The sequence below is a fragment of the Theobroma umbraticum genome, unplaced genomic scaffold (genome assembly GCF_002168275.2).
Source record: "Theobroma umbraticum cultivar Fairchild unplaced genomic scaffold, ASM216827v3 scaffold_4.1, whole genome shotgun sequence".
Classification (NCBI taxonomy): Eukaryota; Viridiplantae; Streptophyta; class Magnoliopsida; order Malvales; family Malvaceae; genus Theobroma; species Theobroma umbraticum.
This window is the reverse complement of record NW_018397258.1, coordinates 4153885-4172979: the sequence shown is the minus strand read 5'-3', so window position 1 is coordinate 4172979 and position 19095 is coordinate 4153885. Positions and strand designations below refer to the sequence as shown.

Below are 19095 nucleotides of genomic sequence, written 5' to 3'. Positions count from 1 at the left end.
ATTGAGAAGAACTGATGAAAAGATTGACTGTCAAGTAAAATTTTGTGTCGGTGGCCAAGTTAATATGCAGATAATGCAATGGGAAGCAATGGAAGTTTCCTTGAAAAGAGTTAAATGTAAATCTCTCCATCAACTCTAGCTATGATGATAGAAAAATTAAGTGGGTACACAAAATTATTGAAACCAAACAATTTATTTTTATTTAATTAGCATTTTGACCACCATCCCACCGCTCCTAAAGAATCAGGTTTAGGATCGAACGGACCCGTAATGGGCGGCTGTGTTGTGGGTTACTCAGCTGGTCTGACTCGGAGTCACGACGAGTATTTGGTATTTACCAACTAAACGGGTCCCTCGTATCCCAAGGAATAAATTATTAAAAAACGAATATTGTTTCTTGTTCAAATCCAGGGTTTTACACACTCTATCAGCACCTTTCTCCCTCTCGCCCCAGCCGATCTTCTTTTTTCATTTCTTTTTCTTTTCTTCACTGTGTCGGGGGAAGAAGCCAACGCAACCAAAGAATCCAAACCATTCTCGGTAAGCCTTCAGTTCTTCCCCTGACTTCCATTTTTATTTACTTTCCCAGTTTTTCATTTCTATTTTTTGTTTTCTTACTTGGAAAATTTTATCTGCTCTTCTAATTCTAATTCTAAAATCTGATATAGTAAGCATTTCTAGTTTGTGGGCGATTTAGGGTTACCCATCTGAATTTTGATGAGAATGCAGGCATCCTGCTTATGTTTATGTTGTTTTGTTAGAAAGTCAAAGAGACTTCGGACAATCCAGGAAAAATTACTTTTAAATCGGCAGGTGGTAATATCTTCTTGTCTTGATCTGAAAGTTAGCCAACGCGGTTAAAGGATAATTGCTTGTTCACTAACAAGATACTTGTTCTGCAAGGATTTTATAGCATGTTCGGGACCCAGCATAAATAGGCTTAAACGGATTTTAAACTCATTAAGTTAAGAAAAAAGACTATAGTTATATGTGCAATTAGTAGGGCAATGGCTCTCTTTTCCCTTATTCGGGCTAGTAGTGTTCAAACTGATTGAGATGCACTGTTTCTAATTGTTCTAATTTAAGTTTTATTTTAATTGTACTTGAAGTTGATGATATGGCTGGACGGGAGCAGAAAAAGTCTGGCGGTGGTAAGTATTGTTTTGCTCAGATTTGTTAGATTTCATTGTTAATGCATGCATAAAAGTATGGCTGTTTCTAATTTTGCAAATGACGTGTTGTTCATATTTTAGGAGGGAAAAAGAAGGAAGTGAAGAAGGAGACTGGTTTGGGTCTCTCCTTCACTAAGGATGAGAATTTCGGGGAATGGTACTCCGAGGTATATTTTGTTGCAATGGTTTAATTGATTTGTGATTGTTATACTCATTTAGCGAGATCTTAGTATCTTATGATTATCAGAATTTTTTGGCTTTTGTAGGTTGTTGTCAATGGTGAAATGATTGAGTACTATGACATTTCTGGCTGTTATATTCTGAGGCCATGGGCAATTTCAATTTGGGAGAACATGCAAGTAAGTCATATTATATTTATGTTCATTGCAGCTTAATTAGTAAATAACAAATTTTAATTAATTACAAGGGAAAAAGGGCCACGGATGCCATTCCTTGATCTTTTTTTTTTCTTCCCCTTTACTTTCATCGTTAACTTATCCATGATGTTAAATTGCAGACATTCTTTGATGCGGAAATCAAGAAAATGAAAGTCAAGAACTGCTATTTCCCTCTCTTTGTATCTCCAGGTGTTTTGCAAAAGGAGAAGGATCACATTGAGGGTTTTGCTCCAGAGGTGAGAACTAAGTTTTTCAGGCACAATTGGCCTTGCGGAATGTGCTTCAGCTTGAAATTGTTAATTTCTGTTTTTGTTAAATTTTTTGAAGCCATTTGAAACTCTTTTTGTCCCTAAAATTTTCTGCCCTGTTTTTTAATGATTTACTTCATTTTGTGGAAATCCATACTATAGTTTTTATCTTGGAATTAGATTTTATCTAGCGCTCAAATTGGAGTTAGTTTTTATCTCGGCCTCAAAATTGGAGTAAGTTCTTCCTGATTTGAGCAAGATACTTTCATTAATATGCTGAAAAAATGGCAATATTTCAATGTTTATAGACTTCTTGGCACTGGACTGAAGAAACACTTATCTTTATAATTTATGCATTTTTTACTGGGAATGTTTTGTGATTTAATGGAAAAATGACCAGTGAATGGCTTTGGGATCCTGGTTTAATCAGGTTGCTTGGGTGACCAAATCTGGGGAGTCTGACTTGGAGGTGCCAATAGCAATCCGCCCAACTAGTGAGACAGTTATGTATCCCTACTATTCTAAGTGGATAAGAGGCCACCGTGACTTGCCTTTGAAACTTAACCAGTGGTGCAATGTCGTTCGATGGGAATTTAGCCATCCCACACCATTTATCAGGTAATTTGTCTTAAACTTGGTCAACTTTCACTTTCCAGTGTCCTTTTCCCCCCTTTCATTCCACCCAGTGGATGGGATACGTATGCCATACATTTAATGAGATGTTAATTTCCTGATAATTTTCTAATCTTGGACCAATTTTGTTAGCCTTATTTATTAATGTTCATAGATGTGCAAAATGTTTTCTCAATTCTTTTGATGTCAATTTAAAATATTGTTTTAAAATGATTTGATGGTAGATTGGTCACTACTAACTTGCTTATTGACTGTAGGAGTCGCGAGTTTCTCTGGCAGGAAGGGCATACTGCCTTTGCAACAAAGGAAGAGGCAGACACAGAGGTACCATAGACTTAAAATTTTTATTTCTGACCAATATCACTGCCTTGGAGAGGTGAAATGTGTCCATTTTACTATTGGTGTATGATGGAATAGGGTTTACTGAAATTTTGCGTAGCTGTTCCTTTTCTCTTCTTCCATATTTATAAGCAATTGATTTTAGTTTAAGTTGGCTGTTAGAATTGCTGAATTTAGCATTGAAGTAAATGTTTCAGAAATTTCACAGGTGATCTTATTTTGAATAATGTCAAAATTTTGTTGGTCTCTGCACTGTGTCAAAAATCAAATAGCCATGATTCATTGTCCTTCCAAATGTCACTCATGTTACCTTTTGCAGTACCATTGAAAAATGTGCCAGATCCTTAGAACCTTTTACTTGTGTTTCTAAATATGGATTTGTTGGTGAAAATATTATTAAAGGATGAGTGAGGTTCCAAAAATAACATACTGGGTAATGTGTACTTTGAATTACTTTGTGCGTGGTGAAATTTGGACTTTAGCTCCAACATCTAGTCCCTCATGCAATATTGTTCTGAAATATTTTACTTCTCATCAGCACATTATTTGTCATATCTTATGCTCTTAACTAACCAGGCCAAAAGGGGAATTAGTAACTAATAACAATGGTAGAGATGTCACCTGCTTTTTACATATATCTAAATTTCATTATATTTCAGGTTCTTCAAATATTGGAACTGTACCGACGTATATATGAAGAATTCTTGGCTATTCCTGTTATAAAAGGCAGAAAGAGTGAATTGGAGAAGTTTGCTGGTGGACTTTACACAACTAGTGTTGAGGTATAGTATAAACTTTCATTCCTTTATGCATGTAATAATGATCTTTACTCTTTGTCATGATCAAGGAACTCAAATTGTCTGCTTGAGCCATGTGCTTTAATCTAAATTAAGTACCTTTTAATCTGTTCATAATTTGATAGGCATTTATTCCAAATACCGGGCGTGGTATTCAAGGTGCAACCTCCCATTGTTTGGGTCAAAATTTTGCAAAAATGTTTGAGATAAACTTTGAAAATGAAAAGGGTGAGAAGGCTATGGTCTGGCAGAATTCCTGGGCATATAGTACTCGAACGGTAAAACTCTTCATCTCTTTACTTAGAACGATATTGGCGTTTATTATTTCAAGTCCTTTGTCATGTCATCCCTGTTATCCCTGTTATTTTGAATGATTACATGAGCTTGCAAGTCAAATGAATCATGAACTACTCGTATAATTCCCGTGCTATCTCATGCTCCTTATACCTGCTATTCTGCTTATGTTTTCTACTGTTTTTGAATTTTTCATAGATTGGGGTAATGGTGATGGTTCATGGGGATGACAAAGGCTTGGTGCTGCCTCCAAAAGTAGCAGCTGTGCAAGTTATTGTGATTCCTGTGCCTTACAAGGATGCAGATACTCAAGGGATTTTTGATGCCTGTGCTGCCACTGTGGCAAGCCTGTCAGAAGCTGGTATTTCTGCTGAAGCTGATCTTAGAGATAACTACTCACCTGGTTGGAAGTACTCAGACTGGGAGATGAAAGGTGTTCCCCTAAGGATTGAAATAGGGCCTAGAGACTTGGCAAATAATCAGGTGAACCCCCATCCCTTTCTTTGAATGCTTCTTTCCTTCTATTCTTTGATTTACTATTTTCCTATTGTATCTATACAGTTGAAACTGGAAAAGTGCTTTATTTGACAGGTGCGTGCAGTTCGCCGTGACAATGGAGCAAAAACTGATATCTCTAGAGTATTTTTGGTCGAACAAGTAAAAGGAATGTTGGATAAGATTCAACAGAACCTGTTTGATGTTGCGAAACAAAAACGAGATGCCTGCGTTGAAGTTGTAAAAACTTGGGACGAGTTTGTAACAGCTCTTGGTCAGAAGAAAATGATCTTAGCTCCTTGGTGTGATGAGGAGGTATGCTTTGAATTGGCAGAATCCATACTTTTTAGAGGCTTTATTATTTAGTATTTAATCAGTGTTATTTTACTGCTTTCTTTTTACCCTTTATCTCTGCATTGCATCAATCATTAACCTGAAGTGTTTTAAAAAGTCATTAATTTCCAAGACTCCCTGCCTGGTGCATCTGTTGGTCAGAATGGATCTAGCGCATTTTCTTAAAAGACTTTTTGTGTTTTGTATTTCCGTAGGATGTGGAGAAAGATGTGAAAGCACGAACAAAGGGTGAGATGGGAGCAGCTAAGTCTCTTTGTACCCCATTTGAGCAGCCTGAACTCCCAGAAGGTACCTGACTACATCTACGCAGGGATCACATTTTAAACAATAGGATGCTTTTCCTCTCTCATAATGCAAGGGTTATTCTATTTTATGGTAAACTGGTGTGCATCTGCATGCAGTGATCAGGAACTGACAAGAATCTTAATTTGTGAAAAAACTGGGAAAAGTTATTGGAAATTTAGAGAAATCATACTTTATAGGGAGGAATAGGAGATAATATCAACCAATTGTTCAATTAAGTTGAAGGATTAAGTAAAAGTCAGGGCAGCCAGTGAGCCTGGTTTAGGTGAGGATGTGATTGCATGTCTCATGTGAATAGGGATTAAAGCTTCCTAGTTCCTATTGTCATTAACATGCAGTCTTTTCTGACAGTATGAATTTTGTAAAGCTTGCACTAGTATGGATGAGAATCATGTGTAGATGCAATTTGATTATCTGTAACTTTACATCTATCAAAAAAGTAAAGAATGGGGGACAAAAAGAGAGCAGATTGTATGACTTCTGCGGAATTCTTTACTCATCTGAAAAATTAATGCAGGTACTAAATGCTTTGCTTCTGGGAAGCCTGCAAAGAAGTGGACCTATTGGGGCAGAAGTTACTAAGATCATTTTCTTTTACGACCATCTCCTTCCCATGGTCCTGTGGCTGATGTCAGCAGTGCTGGTGTGTCTGGACCATTCAAAACATGGAAATTTTCAATTTAAAATTGTTATAGAAAACTAATGAGAAGTCTCAGTTTTGTTATCATATTGTTAGAACTTCTGGGATTTTTGTTTTTGGCAAGGTTGTTTTGTTGAATTGTAGCTTTGCTGCCATTGATCTACTGCTTTATCCTGTGTTATTACAAACTGTTAGAATATGATTATGATTACTTGAAAGTCTTGATATTTAATCTTTTGCTTTGGCATTATTTACTAATGCTGCTACATAGTGGATTGTTCTTTAATTACGGTGTTGAAAGAGAATTCCACATAATCAGTTTGCAAGTACAAATGTATAACTGGAAGCATACATGAGGGTGGCAGAGTCAGATGCCATGCCCCACTGGCCTGCATTTGTGCTGTTGAGGTGCTTGAAGCAAATGTAACATGAATCATTGTATTATTGTAAACATCTTTGACCTTTTGGAGTAAGAAATTTGGATCGAAATACCATGAGACAGGGTATAAGTTGGAACCTCTCTTGCTTGCTTCATTTTAATGGCACCGGTGGCAACTCATTTTCGTACAGTTGAGAGGAAAGGAAAGAAGGAATTCCATTAAACTAAAAAAAAAAAAAAAATCTTTTGACAGTTATTCTTCTTCCAACAAGATGGGAGAAAAGAAAGAACCTTTAACTAAACTGCTTGCAACTCGATGTGGTTGTGTTAAAAGGGGAAGGGGCTTGACTGTTTGATTGATTGATGGTGGTACGCAACGCCACATGTTAACCATAAGTTTCAATGACTAGATTCCCCCATGATGCACCTTATCCCCGCAACCTCTCACTGTCTTCCTTCTCATCTTCTCTCAACAATTAAAGAAAAAGCAAAACAGAGCATGAAAACAGAGCACCCTTCCTCGCCACCTTCTCTAACCTCTCTAGTTCCTCTTCCTTCACACCGTCTTCGCTTCTCATAACTAAATAATCGCAAATCCACCCATTTCCCAGTAGTCGAATCTCTCCTCAATAATGGCAACACCCTTCTTCGACTCCACTCTGGTAAACCACCACTCTCCCTCTGTTTCACCATTTGCTTCCAAATTTATCTTTAACTACAGAAACAAAAACTACCCTCCAATTCTCCATGCGGGTTCCTCGTTCTTTACTGGGAAGCCCCTTAGAGTGGTGGAAATTGGAGCGGGAACACCCAGATTGGGAAGTAGGAGGAGGCGGAGGATGGGTGTTAGGGCTTCATTGGGAGGTCTTTTGGGTGGGATTTTCAAAGGTAATGATACTGGAGAGTCCACCAGGCAGCAATACGCAGGGACTGTGACGGCTATTAACGGATTGGAATCGGAGATGGCTGGGTTAACTGATGCAGAGCTGAGGGAAAAGACTTTTGCTTTGAAGGAACGTGCCTCTCAAGGCGAATCTTTGGACTCTCTTTTGCCAGTAAGTTTGAATCATTTTTAAGAAATAAATGTTTTTGAATGGGAAATGGTGGATTACAATTTCACTAGTATTTTAGTATTCTATAGTTAGATAACGTACAACGTTCAAAGCAAAAGTTTAAAAAATTTTCTTCTAATTTTCAGTCTCATTTCGTCACTTTGTCTTGGTTTTTTTGGTATGATACACTTTGGTTTATAATTAAATAAGTAATTTTGGTGCAGGAGGCATTTGCTGTCGTAAGAGAGGCATCCAAGAGGGTCCTTGGCCTCCACCCCTTTGATGTCCAACTGATAGGTAAAGTCTTATGTTCATATCTAACACCTGGTCAGAATCCATATATACTAATTTGACTCCATCTGACCTTCTAAACGGCAATGTCCAGTCCTTCTAAACGTGTTCAATTTGATGCTTGTTGCTGATTGCTATTTTGATTTCTGTACCAAAAGTTTTAGGTGCCAAGTAACTGTGGCAATAATATATCTGCTAATTGAAAACGTTATTGGGACATTGGGACTACTTCTACACAAATCCAATGTAAAGTGCTTGCTTCCACCCACATTTAGTTTGAAGCATAACTTGTTACTATCAATTATGTTTGAATTGCAGGTGGAGATAAGTGCCCACTTCATGTGTGAATTGCAATCTTGATTTTTAACTTATTTGGTCATGTAGGTGGCATGGTTCTTCATAAGGGAGAAATAGCTGAAATGAGGACTGGAGAAGGAAAGACCCTTGTTGCTGTCTTACCAGCTTATTTGAATGCATTAAGTGGGAAAGGAGTTCATGTGGTTACCGTCAATGATTATCTGGCCAGACGAGATTGTGAGTGGGTTGGTCAAGTTCCTCGCTTTCTTGGGTTGAAGGTTGGCCTAATACAACGTAGGTCTCATTCTTTTGCATGTATTATACTCTATGCCCCCCGCCCTTTTGCTTCCCTTTTCTTTTTTTTTCTGATCTTCACTTCATCTTTTACTGAAGGCAGTCAATCAGACCTCAGCAGATTTGAGCTGCATGTTGATTTGTAAATTTAATGATCATTGTAGTATAACAATTAACTATTTTTTTTTCTTTTGGCAGAGAATATGACTAGTGAACAGAGAAGGGAAAATTACTTGTGTGACATCACTTATGTCACCAATAGTGAGCTAGGTTTTGATTACTTGAGAGATAATCTTGCCACGGAAAGTAATTCTTGTCTTGCCTTATATGCTATTTTTATTTTTGTTTTTACTAGTGGTTGCTTCAATTCAATCAAGATATTACTTAATAGCATTTCGACTTTCTGAGTGGACTTTTTGCTATATGCAGAGTGTTGAGGAGCTTGTTTTGAGGGATTTCAATTATTGTATCATAGATGAGGTCGATTCCATTCTTATTGATGAAGCAAGAACGCCTCTTATCATATCTGGGACTGCCGAAAAACCTAGTGATCAGTATTATAAAGCAGCAAAAATAGCTGCTGCCTTTGAACGAGATATACATTATACTGTAAGGCTGCTAGCCTGTATTATTTTTCTTTAGGCTGCTAGCCTGTATTATTTTTCTTTAGGCAGCTAGCCTGTATTATTTTTCTTTTTCTCATAAAACTAGTACAATCTAATTACTAGGACTGTTTTTCTTCGATCAAACCAATCCTCTTATTACTGTTATTGTTACATCGGCAAAAATTATTATAATACTTAGAATATTGAAGTTGGAGTCTCGTTATATGGTTCTTGTAAATTTATTGGTGTAAGGGTGATTCTTAATCGTTTGTTTTGGTCAATATAAGCATGATTTCAAGTTGGCGTTGTGCTGATTGAGAATCACTGCCAACATAGATCCAAGGACATGAAAGAAATTAGAAAGTGGGATTTGAAAGGGAAAAAAATTAAAGTCCCCTTTTAGTAACAAGGTTGTTTTTGCAGGTAGATGAGAAGCAGAAAACTGTTCTTCTTACAGAACAGGGTTATGAAGATGCTGAAGAAATTCTGGATGTGAAAGATTTGTATGATCCACGGGAACAATGGGCATCGTTTGTTTTGAATGCTATTAAAGCAAAGGAATTGTTTCTTAGAGATGTAAATTATATTATCCGTGGCAAGGAGGTGCTTATTGTAGATGAATTTACTGGTCGAGTTATGCAGGTAAATCTATTTCTCTGGCTTGCTTACTGAATCAAGAAAATGTAGCTAGCAGTTACTTTTAATATCAGTTGCATGAAAATAAAAAATTTAGGGAAACAATTCAAATTTATCTATAAATTAGGACATTGAATTGTATATATAATGTTGTTGTCTTTCCATCAGGGGAGGCGATGGAGTGATGGACTTCATCAAGCAGTTGAAGCAAAAGAGGGTTTACCTATTCAAAATGAAACTATAACTCTGGCCTCAATCAGTTACCAGAACTTTTTTCTCCAGGTTGGAGAATTTGTTCTCTCAGACAATTTAGTGGAACTCTTTTGGAATTTATGTTCATTCGACTTCCTAATGCTTATGCATTTGCTCAATAGTTTCCAAAACTTTGTGGAATGACTGGCACTGCAGCAACTGAAAGCACAGAATTTGAGAGCATATACAAGCTTAAAGTAGCAATTGTCCCCACAAACAAACCCATGATAAGAAAGGTGCCTTCTAGTTTGCCATCCATGGTGTATATCTTTTTGAATTGTACTTCAGGTCCCTATATGAAAGAAAGGATTTTGAAAGAAAAAGGGGAAAAAACCTTAAATGTAATTTTTCCAGTTTGATCTGAATCTCAAAAGTCTGTAGTTTCATCCTAATCCCGTTGCACTTTAATGTCTTTCTCAGGATGAGTCTGATGTAGTTTTCAGGGCAACTAATGGAAAATGGCAGGCCGTTGTTGTAGAAATTTCTAGAATGAATAAGACAGGTCGTCCCGTACTTGTTGGCACAACAAGTGTTGAGCAAAGTGACTCCTTGTCAGAGCAATTGCAAGAAGCAGGAATTTCCCACGAGGTAAGGCCTTTTTTGAGTTGTCAATAAGGCTATTAAATTTGGGAGACTGCAGATTACTTAAACATTAAAAACAAAGACTTGTCTCTGAAATGAAGGGCGTTATTGAAGTCTTTTTCAACAGAGCTGTTTAACTTCGTCTCAAGCTTTGAGGAAAAGAATGTCAAACATAACCTAGCCACCATATTTAATGGATTCTGGGTGAGAGATTAATAGCTTTATTTGTAAAGGTTCTCAATGCGAAACCAGAGAATGTGGAAAGAGAAGCAGAGATTGTAGCACAGAGCGGTCGTCTAGGGGCAGTGACTATTGCTACCAATATGGCTGGTCGTGGAACAGACATAATCCTTGGTGGCAATGCAGAATTTATGGCCAGGCTGAAGCTACGTGAGATGCTAATGCCAAGGTTCTATCTGATATTCATTAAATTCGTTTTTCTTGTGATGGTTTCTAGGTTATTGCTGTGTGGCTCAGCCTCATAATGGCTACTTGCATCTTGGAAACCGGATTACATTGTCTCTAAAAGTGCATATATGTTGCAGAGTTGTTAAGCCAGCTGAGGGAGTCTTTGTCTCAGTGAAGAAACCTCCTCCAATGAAGACATGGAAGGTTTCATTTGTATTGCTATATGAAACTAACTTTGATTTTGGTAGATAAATTTAATTCATATTAAAATTGCTGCATTCTTGACTTCTAGCTTTCTTTGGATAGCTGGTGTTAATTATTACTTCATATTCCAGGTGAATGAGAAGTTATTCCCTTGCAAGCTATCCAGCAAGAATTCCAAGTTAGCCGAGGAAGCTGTAGAGTTGGCCGTCAAAACCTGGGGCAAGAAATCTTTAAGTGAGCTGGAAGCTGAGGAGCGCCTGTCTTATTCTTGTGAAAAGGTGTACTACGAATGAAAGAGATTTTTCTGCATATGTTATATGATTTGTTCACTTTTAAACCTCTTGTTACCTGTTAAGAATTATTGAGTCTATTAATATACTACCAAATAGTAGTCATTTTACTTTTATATATACAGGGCCCTGCTGAGGATGAAGTTATTGCCAAGCTGCGAAGTGCGTTTTTAGAAATTGTAAAGGAATATAAGGTCTACACTGAGGAAGAGAGGAAGCAGGTTGACTTTTCCCCACTGAATAAACTTATAATTGTTTTTATCTCTTAGTGTTACTGGTAATTTCCTAATTTCTATGTCACTGCAGGTTGTGGCAGCTGGGGGCCTTCATGTGGTGGGGACAGAACGTCATGAGTCACGACGAATAGACAATCAGGTTAATTTGAAATACATTTATAAAATTTAATTTGGCAATTTGATTGCTGCATTGTCCGTTTGACTCAAAGGGCTTTTCCCGGTTCTTTATTTTTGTTGTTTCAAAATGAGAGGGAAAAAATAAAAAAGGAAAACATTTCTGCTTTCTTGTTATGTTCAGTTTGCATAAAATAAGCTTCCGTAGTGTATTTTCAAATGTAAATTGCATTTGTCCATGCAGCTGCGTGGCCGAACTGGCAGGCAAGGGGATCCTGGAAGTTCTCGCTTTTTTCTTAGTCTAGAGGATAACATCTTTCGTATTTTTGGGGGAGACAGAATTCAGGTTTACCCTCTGTTGCAGTTTTCTAGTTTTTGTTCACGATTTGATATGCTTGTTAAACTTTTTGATGTCAACACTTGAAGGGCTTGATGAGAGCTTTCAGAGTTGAAGACCTACCAATTGAATCCAAGATGTTGACTAAAGCACTTGATGAAGCTCAGCGGAAAGTGGAAAACTACTTTTTTGATATTCGTAAACAATTGTTTGAGTATGATGAGGTCTTGAACAGTCAAAGGGACCGTGTCTATACAGAGAGAAGACGGGCCCTCATGTCCGACAATCTTCAATCTCTTATTATTGAATATGCTGAATTGACAATGGATGACATCTTAGAGGTGAACTATTTGTGAATTGGGCTAAATCTCTCTCTCTCATGTCTATCTAGGTTCTAATCAGGTCTCAAGGAATTTATTCATTTTATTCTTATGACTAATAGGCGAATATTGGTTCGGATGCTCCAAAGGAAAGCTGGGATCTTGAAAAGCTCATTGCAAAACTTCAACAGTAAGAGTCTCCTTTTGTTCTCTGCTTGATACTAAAAAAGATCCAAATGCACAAGCAGCTAGTGACAGGAATTCTGTCTAATTACTTGGAGCAATGTGCACTTATAATCCGGTCTACTAATTGCAACTATTATTCTAGCCTGCATCCTTTTCATGGTTTCAAAACAAAGATTTACACTTCTGCACTTAAAAGTAAAAATTGCCTGAAGGCCGTAGGATATCGTTCATCATGATAATATTCTGGATCTTTTCGTGTTTTATGTGGAAACATTATAATTTTTCTGGCAAACATACTGCCACAACTTTAGGTATTGCTACCTGTTGAATGATCTGACCCCGGATGTATTGAGAAGCCAGTGTTCAAGTTATGAGGAATTACAGGATTACCTTCGTCTTCGTGGTCGTGAAGCATATTTGCAGAAAAGGGTCAGTATATTAATCTTTTGCAGATATCAAGTTTCTGCTGAATTGTTGTGCATCGTGAACATGTGTAACCCTAGATGGAATTTGTATATTAGCACATCTAAGCTTCCAAGTATCAACATCTTTGCTTGGTTTGTGGATAATTAGGAGTCTTGAATGCTTAAACTGTTTTTTCTTGGGTGCCTACACAAGATTCAAGCATATATTATTCTGTATTTTGCTATTTCATGGTAGTGATTTCCCAAAAATTTTGGATTTAGGATTTCGTGGAGAAGCAAGCAGAAGGGTTGATGAAGGAAGCTGAAAGATTCTTAATTTTGAGCAATATCGATCGCCTGTGGAAAGAACATTTGCAAGCTCTCAAGTTTGTACAACAAGCCGTAGGCTTACGTGGATATGCTCAGCGTGATCCACTGATCGAGTATAAGCTTGAAGGCTATAATCTCTTCTTGGATATGATGGCACAGATAAGACGAAATGTAATATATTCAATATATCAGGTATGAAACGGAAACCTGGACCCAAAAATTATGGAAGCTCTACTTTTTCCATACATGGCACGTCATGTTAACTAGTTCTTTGTTCACAATTTGTCAGTTCCAACCAGTGATGGTAAAGAAGGATCAGGAGAAGTCGGATAAAGTTGTTACAAATGGTAGTAGTAGTCAGAGACCTGAACGAGTTGGTGCAGTTGAGTCATCTTCGTCAGCTGCGAGCCCCCAAGCCAGCGCCTAATGCTCGTTATCTAAGTACAAATCTTTGGATCATTCAAGGGGCATAGTGATAAATTAGAAGGATCCTTTTGTTCTAGTATATGATTGTGTCAAGGCTGCATAGATCTCAGTTGAAAAACGAAAAAGTATGTCCTGTTTATTGTACCATAGAGAACCACACCGCTCAGATTCTTAGGAAATGAAGCATTTTTCCTAAAGGTCATGTAACTCACAGTCGAAGATCAATGAAAGTTTTTTCTTTCCTTTTCCCCCCTTTTATTATTGTCAATATCACTGATCTACCATTTCTTTGAGGTGATTAAACTAGGCAAAATGGCAAAATAGTATCTATTTCTGTAAGTTAAAAGTTAATAATTCTAGAATAGACGCCTTCATTTACAACCGCCGTCAAGAATTACCTCATCAGACATCTAACCAGGGAAAATGAGCTCTCAGGATTTACAGCCAAGCATTTCCAACTTTGCCAAGTAGTGAACCCCTGGTTAAGTTGGGTCATCGATTCCATTCTACTCTGAGGGCAAGTAATTGGCAGGCAGGTTACTAAACATTGTCGCCAAGGCATCTCAATGGACTTCAAGCAATGCTCCATCATTCACTTCATCACCATCAAGAATTTCCTCGATTATCTGATTGATTGCATTTCCTTTAGCCTGCATTTAGAAGACAAATATTTCAGCAAATAACAAGAAATACCATGGGAATAGTAAGACAATCTGCAGATTAAAACCCCTAACCTTCACTCCAATTGCAATGGCTGTCTTTAGCTTGACGAGCTCACCCAATCTTAAAGACCCCTTTTTATTATCTTTAACAAAGATCAATGGTACCTTTCTTGATGAAGCCAAGGTTGGCAGGTGCTTCGTTAACCACCGTGGATTGCAATCAGCAGCTAACAAAATGGCCTACAAACTCAACAACAATAAACGACTACATACTGCATGTTCTAAAAACGTTGGCAGATCACTTAAATTTCAAATTTACAAACAGGGTAGCCAACCTGAAGCCTAAGGCAAGGGGCTTGAGCAGAGCTTCCCTTGTCAGCAATGGGCGCCATCCGTTCAAGTACACGTGTCACATCATTAATACCAATTGCAAATTGTTGCTAATAACAGTGACCCAAATACATATAATCAAATTTTAATTAAACCACAAAGTCAAAACAAAAAAATATTCAATAAAGCATTGAATAAGGAATTAAACCTTAAGCCATATTTTTTCAGGCAAGGAGTTTCCAGCCAATACTCTTGCTGACTCTACCCCTCTGTTCATAGTAATAATTTTAAATCATTAAATAACAAGTAGCTGAATACCCAAAAAAAGGGTATTTTTTTTTAATTATCGATAATGAGTTTGAATCATTTACCTTTGGATTGATTTAAGCACACGAACGAGACGTTCCCCTTCATAGCAACTGCCAGGACAAATAAATTAATTAATTAATTAATAAAGGAATTAAATCAAAGACCCAGAATTTGTATAAAAGCAATAAAAGCGAAGACAGACTTACTCTGGCCGCTGAGGAAGAGAGCCATCGACTATGTCTTTGGCAGCCTTGTTTCTAATCGGCATGCGTCTCTCAATAGTTCGCGACTCGTTTGATGAAAAGCTTGAAAGAATGGTTTTGAAAAGTGTAATTCGCCGGAGACGACTTCGATTAGCCCAAAAACTGAGTAAAAGCACATTGGGCTATCAAACTTTTTTCTGTATAGATGATGATAGGCCTGGAATGAGCCCATTTATTAAATTATCAAGTTATTAGGCCCACGGCTAGCTCCAGCTTAGAGCTCTTAGTTCATTTTCCTTTCTTAATGTTCTCCATTTCTTTTGGTATCATAAAAGGGGAAAAAAAAAGGAAAAAGAAAATACTAAACCCAATCTAATGACCTCCCAAAAAAGGACAAGTAAAAGTTCAGTCTTACGATACAAAAGAAAAGGGAGGAGAGGAATAAGAAAAGAGTTGGGGCTATGGTATCATCATCAAGTGTAAATAAAGTGTAAAGCAACAGGCAAATTTCATGTGTACGGACACATATATATATATTTCTTAAAATTTTGGTTCCAGGGCCCATCAATTAAGGAGGAAGGGACAATTTCCAGTATTGGTCCCATATCCTTAGCATGTTTTGTGCCCAATATGAAATTATTGGAATAAGTTCCCAAAAACATAAAAATCGAGTATCAATGCAGTAAATTATTGTGATTAATTCGTTGTAAAGCTAAAATAAATGAAAAATCAAGCAAAAAGATTGGGTGTGGTCCTCACTCGAAGATCTTGGATGGAGTCAAAAAGAACTACTATGAGGACACACTTGAGACAATACAGATCCAAAGGGACAAAAAAAACCAAGAATTTTAAAGTGATTCTTGTAGAGAAATTGGGATGGTCACTGCCTTTAATCCAATGTTATGCCAAGTGGGGCTATGCTACATCATAACCTTTTTTTAATCAATTAATTCAATAATCATCGTACCAACATATTAAATATATCATCATCAACAATGGGTCAACGGCAACGTTTCTTCTAAGCATTATTCATTTTTGATAATTAATTGTGTAATGCATAAATCCAGGCACATAGCATCTATTAGAAAATGGTCCTACCAACCAGCAACGTATTGGTGTTCTTGTTTGGTTTGATTTGTTTGTTTCGGGTGATGCTATAAGCCCGAGTCTCTTTGCTTCAGATGAGAATGAATCGTTTCGTTTTTGACAAATTCTTTACAGAAGAATATACCCATAGGCCATGGCAGCTCAATGAGCCAATGGGGTTAGATGAAATTCTCTTGTTTGTTTACATGTAAAGTCGATGTCCAAATCGTCTTAACTAGTGATGGTTTAACTTTGTATACATTTTACTTCGTATATTCTATTGTAGAGGACTATCATCAGCAGTGATTAATGACCATTAGTCTTGTTTCAGTTACTGCAGACTGACATGCATTGTAGATGGGGTGTAGCCTCGTAGATGAAACGATGTGTGAGGGTCTCTACCACATGGAAACGTGATGCTTTAGCCTGCATTATTATGGTGAAGTATTATTATTTATATACAACTGACAAGGAAGTGGGTGGGTTTGTTGCTAAAATGGTGGACCATTAAAGCTACCTGCCAGTCTACTGTAGAGAAGGAAAAACCATTGTCAATATTGTCAAGTTTGTCCTGTGGTAATGATGCACAAGAGAATAAAATTACTACAACATCGTTTCTTTTTGTTGCTTGTTCTGTTAGTACTATTTCTTTTGGCATTTTATAATCAGGATTCCCCAAGTCCTCCACCCATCAGATACTGTTAGCTTCCATGGAGGGAGAAAAAAAGGGCTAAACCGATTCCTGCAGCAGTCTACATAGCACCATATGGTTGGCGAAATGCTCTTTCTTTCCCAGATGGAATCCAAAAAACTTCAAAAAGGGAGCATAAAGAAACCTAAGAAATCTAATGATTCTCAGAAAAAGGTTGGCTGAAATCAATAACTGTTTTTTTTTCCGTTGCTGACAGGGATGGACTACTGTTTCTAGTAAAATATGTATATACTTTGTTTGCTTAAATTGTTTAGGAATGGTCCATAGACCCATACTTTAAAGGGAAATTCAATCATGCCATCACCTAATGAATCGACATGATGAACTGTTAATATTTTAATGAATACGAGTCATACCAAATGAGCATTAATTAGACATTATATTAGTTTGTATCCCCAAATACTCTCTTGGCACTTCAACACCTACATGCTTGATAAAAGAGTTCAGATCAATTAGGTAGCTTGAGTAAGGGCACGCCGAGTTAAATGTTAATTAGAAATAAACCCAAGTTAATTATTGCTATTAAGTGTTGATTATGCGTGTAGGAGTCAAATAAGCCATATTATTAACTCAAAGTTGCAGAGCTGTGAAAGTTGGTCCAAGAAAACATGAGGAAATGGTCATGATGTGTAATGAAAATTCGTTGGCCAAAGTAAAAGCAAAAACCCCTTATTCCTTGAGAGTTTCCTGTAACATTGTTAGTTAAGTCTAGCACATATTAATGGTCCTAGATATGAAAGTTGCTTGAATTGTCACTTTCATATATGTAATGAATGGAGTTGTTCTTTCGATCAATAAAATTTCAAACTATCCTATTAAATCTTACTCCAAATACAAGATTACCTTCTCCTATACAAAATCATGATTGATGTGGAAGAAAGGAGGTCAGAAACCAGAACAGGGTTAGCACACATTCAATGTATTTCGTTGTCGTTCCTTTTCAACGAGTCAAATGCAATATATAAGGCAAAATCTGAGGAAGATTTTGCTAAAAAATAAGAAATAGGTAAACATCGAACTTGAAGCAAAAAACACACACCGAAAACCCTTTAGTCCCACAAATGAAGTGGCTCGAGCCTTGCAGGCGGGGAGCCTGCAGCATGTTGACACTTGACAGTCACAAAATACACTTGAGAGAACTGTTTTTAAGTGTTTTGGTTTGAATGGTCATTGGATACCTGACTTTGGAAACCTTTTCGTTTTGCATTACCGTGATCAGGACTTCCCCTTTGTCTCTCTCGTCCTGCCCCTGGGACTTTGTCCCCTTCTTTCAAGACATTTTTTCTTATTTCCTTAATATTTACAGTTAGTACTTAGTACCTTCACGGATTCACAGCCATGAGATTAACACAGAATGCTTTGTAAAATCTTTATTAAGTAGTCAGATGGTCAGTTGGTCACTGCCTTTTGCTCACTGTCAGCCTGTTTTCTATGTTGTTTTGTTGAAGCTAAGTTATGAAAAACTATTGGGACCGGGATTCTTGTCTGGGTTTTTTCTGTTTCTCTCAATTAGTAAAAGAGAAATGTTAGTCTACTAATCATGATGTTTCAAAGTAGTTTCATAATTTCGTCCGTAAGACAGGAATGAGAATGAGACATAACCTCGTGGAGGTGGAACCGAGGAGTAGACTTTGTGACATGGGATAGTATATTTTTTTAAAACGTTTTACATAAAAACAATAAAAATATTGTGAAAGTGGAGGCTTAAGCTCTACCTGAATGCAGTTTATTTTGTCAAGGAAAAAGAAGAAGAAAAAACAGAAAAGGGGGAAGGCATGAGTGAAGAAGGAGATGTGGAAAATGATTTTAAGGGCATCATAATGGCCAATCAAATGGGATTGTTAAGGTTTCCCTTTAGGGGTCAAACGATCAAACCCCCTGAGTCATGGAGAGAGAAAGAAAGAGGTGGTCCCTGCTTCCAAAGCCTGTGCTCTGACTGTGTGAGACTTCACCAAGCCCACTGGTTTAAACCGCTCCGCTCCTGTTTAACTGGTCAAGGCCGTTTGGGTCAAACAAGCAAAGCCGCATGTGAACATTAAAGAAAAATTTGACCCACACCTTGTTATTATTATTATTATTTTAAAATTTTTTAATGTGAGGATGAACTCGGGATTAGTGATACCAAGAGCTATCCATGTTCGTCAGTTACGAAAGGGGGCTATCTCCAACAAAAACAATTTGGACAAAGCAAACGACGCCGTTGCTGTTGTGAATTGTAATGCTTTCCCCGGCAGGAACTACATGTCCCTTCCCAAAATCAAAACTTTGTTGTATTTCCTTATCAGCTCCTTTTTGTTTTGTTTTATGCATAGTTATGTCCTGCCTTCGGTTTTATCAGTTTATGTATATTGGAAACTACTAGTAGTAAAAAACACAAAAACAGAAAAAGAAGGAAACGGCTTTATGGAAATCCCTGTTTTGAATATGTGATGGCGGAGGTGAAATTACTGATGTTTTTTGTTTTTTTGGTGTGTATT

At 37.2% G+C, this 19095-nt stretch overlaps 3 protein-coding genes across 4 annotated transcripts; 2 read left to right on the top strand and 1 right to left on the bottom strand.

Annotated features, from left to right (window-relative positions):
• The first annotated feature begins 287 nt into the window (after window positions 1–287).
• On the top strand, window positions 288–5911 carry LOC110413726 (Class II aaRS and biotin synthetases superfamily protein). 2 transcript variants are annotated; one of them, XM_021424658.2, is made up of 13 exons: window positions 288–540; window positions 1110–1151; window positions 1254–1339; window positions 1439–1531; window positions 1690–1806; window positions 2249–2436; window positions 2709–2775; window positions 3450–3572; window positions 3713–3865; window positions 4080–4364; window positions 4473–4691; window positions 4925–5018; window positions 5551–5911. In XM_021424658.2, the coding sequence occupies exons 2-13, from the start codon at window positions 1118–1120 to the stop codon at window positions 5613–5615; spliced, it is 1524 nt and encodes a 507-aa protein (XP_021280333.1). In that variant the 5' UTR covers window positions 288–540; window positions 1110–1117; the 3' UTR covers window positions 5616–5911. The 2 variants fall into 2 exon arrangements, with proteins under 2 accessions (XP_021280333.1, XP_089639377.1); XM_089783251.1 differs by lacking the exon at window positions 288–540 and having other exon boundaries at window positions 1110–1175; window positions 1257–1339.
• Window positions 5912–6502: 591 nt separating this feature from the next.
• Window positions 6503–13574, top strand: AGY1 (Albino or Glassy Yellow 1). Its single transcript, XM_021424656.2, has 20 exons — window positions 6503–7107; window positions 7329–7401; window positions 7780–7986; window positions 8185–8288; window positions 8416–8595; window positions 9015–9233; window positions 9396–9509; window positions 9602–9715; window positions 9900–10067; window positions 10295–10470; window positions 10607–10673; window positions 10805–10951; window positions 11089–11184; window positions 11270–11338; window positions 11558–11659; window positions 11740–11991; window positions 12093–12160; window positions 12468–12585; window positions 12843–13082; window positions 13180–13574. Exons 1-20 carry the CDS (start codon window positions 6685–6687, stop codon window positions 13315–13317), a joined length of 3075 nt encoding a protein of 1024 aa, XP_021280331.1. The 5' UTR covers window positions 6503–6684; the 3' UTR covers window positions 13318–13574.
• Window positions 13575–13629: 55 nt separating this feature from the next.
• Window positions 13630–14985, bottom strand: LOC110413727 (Ribosomal protein L7Ae/L30e/S12e/Gadd45 family protein). Its single transcript, XM_021424659.2, has 6 exons — window positions 14824–14985; window positions 14680–14727; window positions 14517–14577; window positions 14314–14418; window positions 14051–14218; window positions 13630–13966 (listed from the first exon to the last, which is right to left on the bottom strand). Exons 1-6 carry the CDS (start codon window positions 14883–14885, stop codon window positions 13880–13882), a joined length of 531 nt encoding a protein of 176 aa, XP_021280334.1. The 5' UTR covers window positions 14886–14985; the 3' UTR covers window positions 13630–13879.
• Window positions 14986–19095: the final 4110 nt, after the last annotated feature.

What these genes read in the sequence shown, in the direction of transcription:
- LOC110413726 (XM_089783251.1), top strand. Translation starts at nt 1,118, where the DNA reads ATGGCTGGACGGGAGCAGAAAAAGTCTGGCGGTGGTAAGTATTGTTTT. An exon ending in AGGAAGAGGCAGACACAGAG is followed by an intron (nt 2,776 to 3,449) that starts GTACCATAGACT and finishes ATTATATTTCAG; the next exon opens with GTTCTTCAAATATTGGAACT. An exon ending in TTTACACAACTAGTGTTGAG is followed by an intron (nt 3,573 to 3,712) that starts GTATAGTATAAA and finishes ATAATTTGATAG; the next exon opens with GCATTTATTCCAAATACCGG.
- AGY1 (XM_021424656.2), top strand. Translation starts at nt 6,685, where the DNA reads ATGGCAACACCCTTCTTCGACTCCACTCTGGTAAACCACCACTCTCCC. An exon ending in CACGACGAATAGACAATCAG is followed by an intron (nt 11,339 to 11,557) that starts GTTAATTTGAAA and finishes TTGTCCATGCAG; the next exon opens with CTGCGTGGCCGAACTGGCAG. An exon ending in CAATGGATGACATCTTAGAG is followed by an intron (nt 11,992 to 12,092) that starts GTGAACTATTTG and finishes TATGACTAATAG; the next exon opens with GCGAATATTGGTTCGGATGC.
- LOC110413727 (XM_021424659.2), bottom strand. Translation starts at nt 14,885, where the DNA reads ATGCCGATTAGAAACAAGGCTGCCAAAGACATAGTCGATGGCTCTCTT. An exon ending in TCTCTTCCTCAGCGGCCAGA is followed by an intron (nt 14,728 to 14,823) that starts GTAAGTCTGTCT and finishes TTGTCCTGGCAG; the next exon opens with TTGCTATGAAGGGGAACGTC. An exon ending in CCCCTTGCCTTAGGCTTCAG is followed by an intron (nt 14,219 to 14,313) that starts GTTGGCTACCCT and finishes TTGAGTTTGTAG; the next exon opens with GCCATTTTGTTAGCTGCTGA.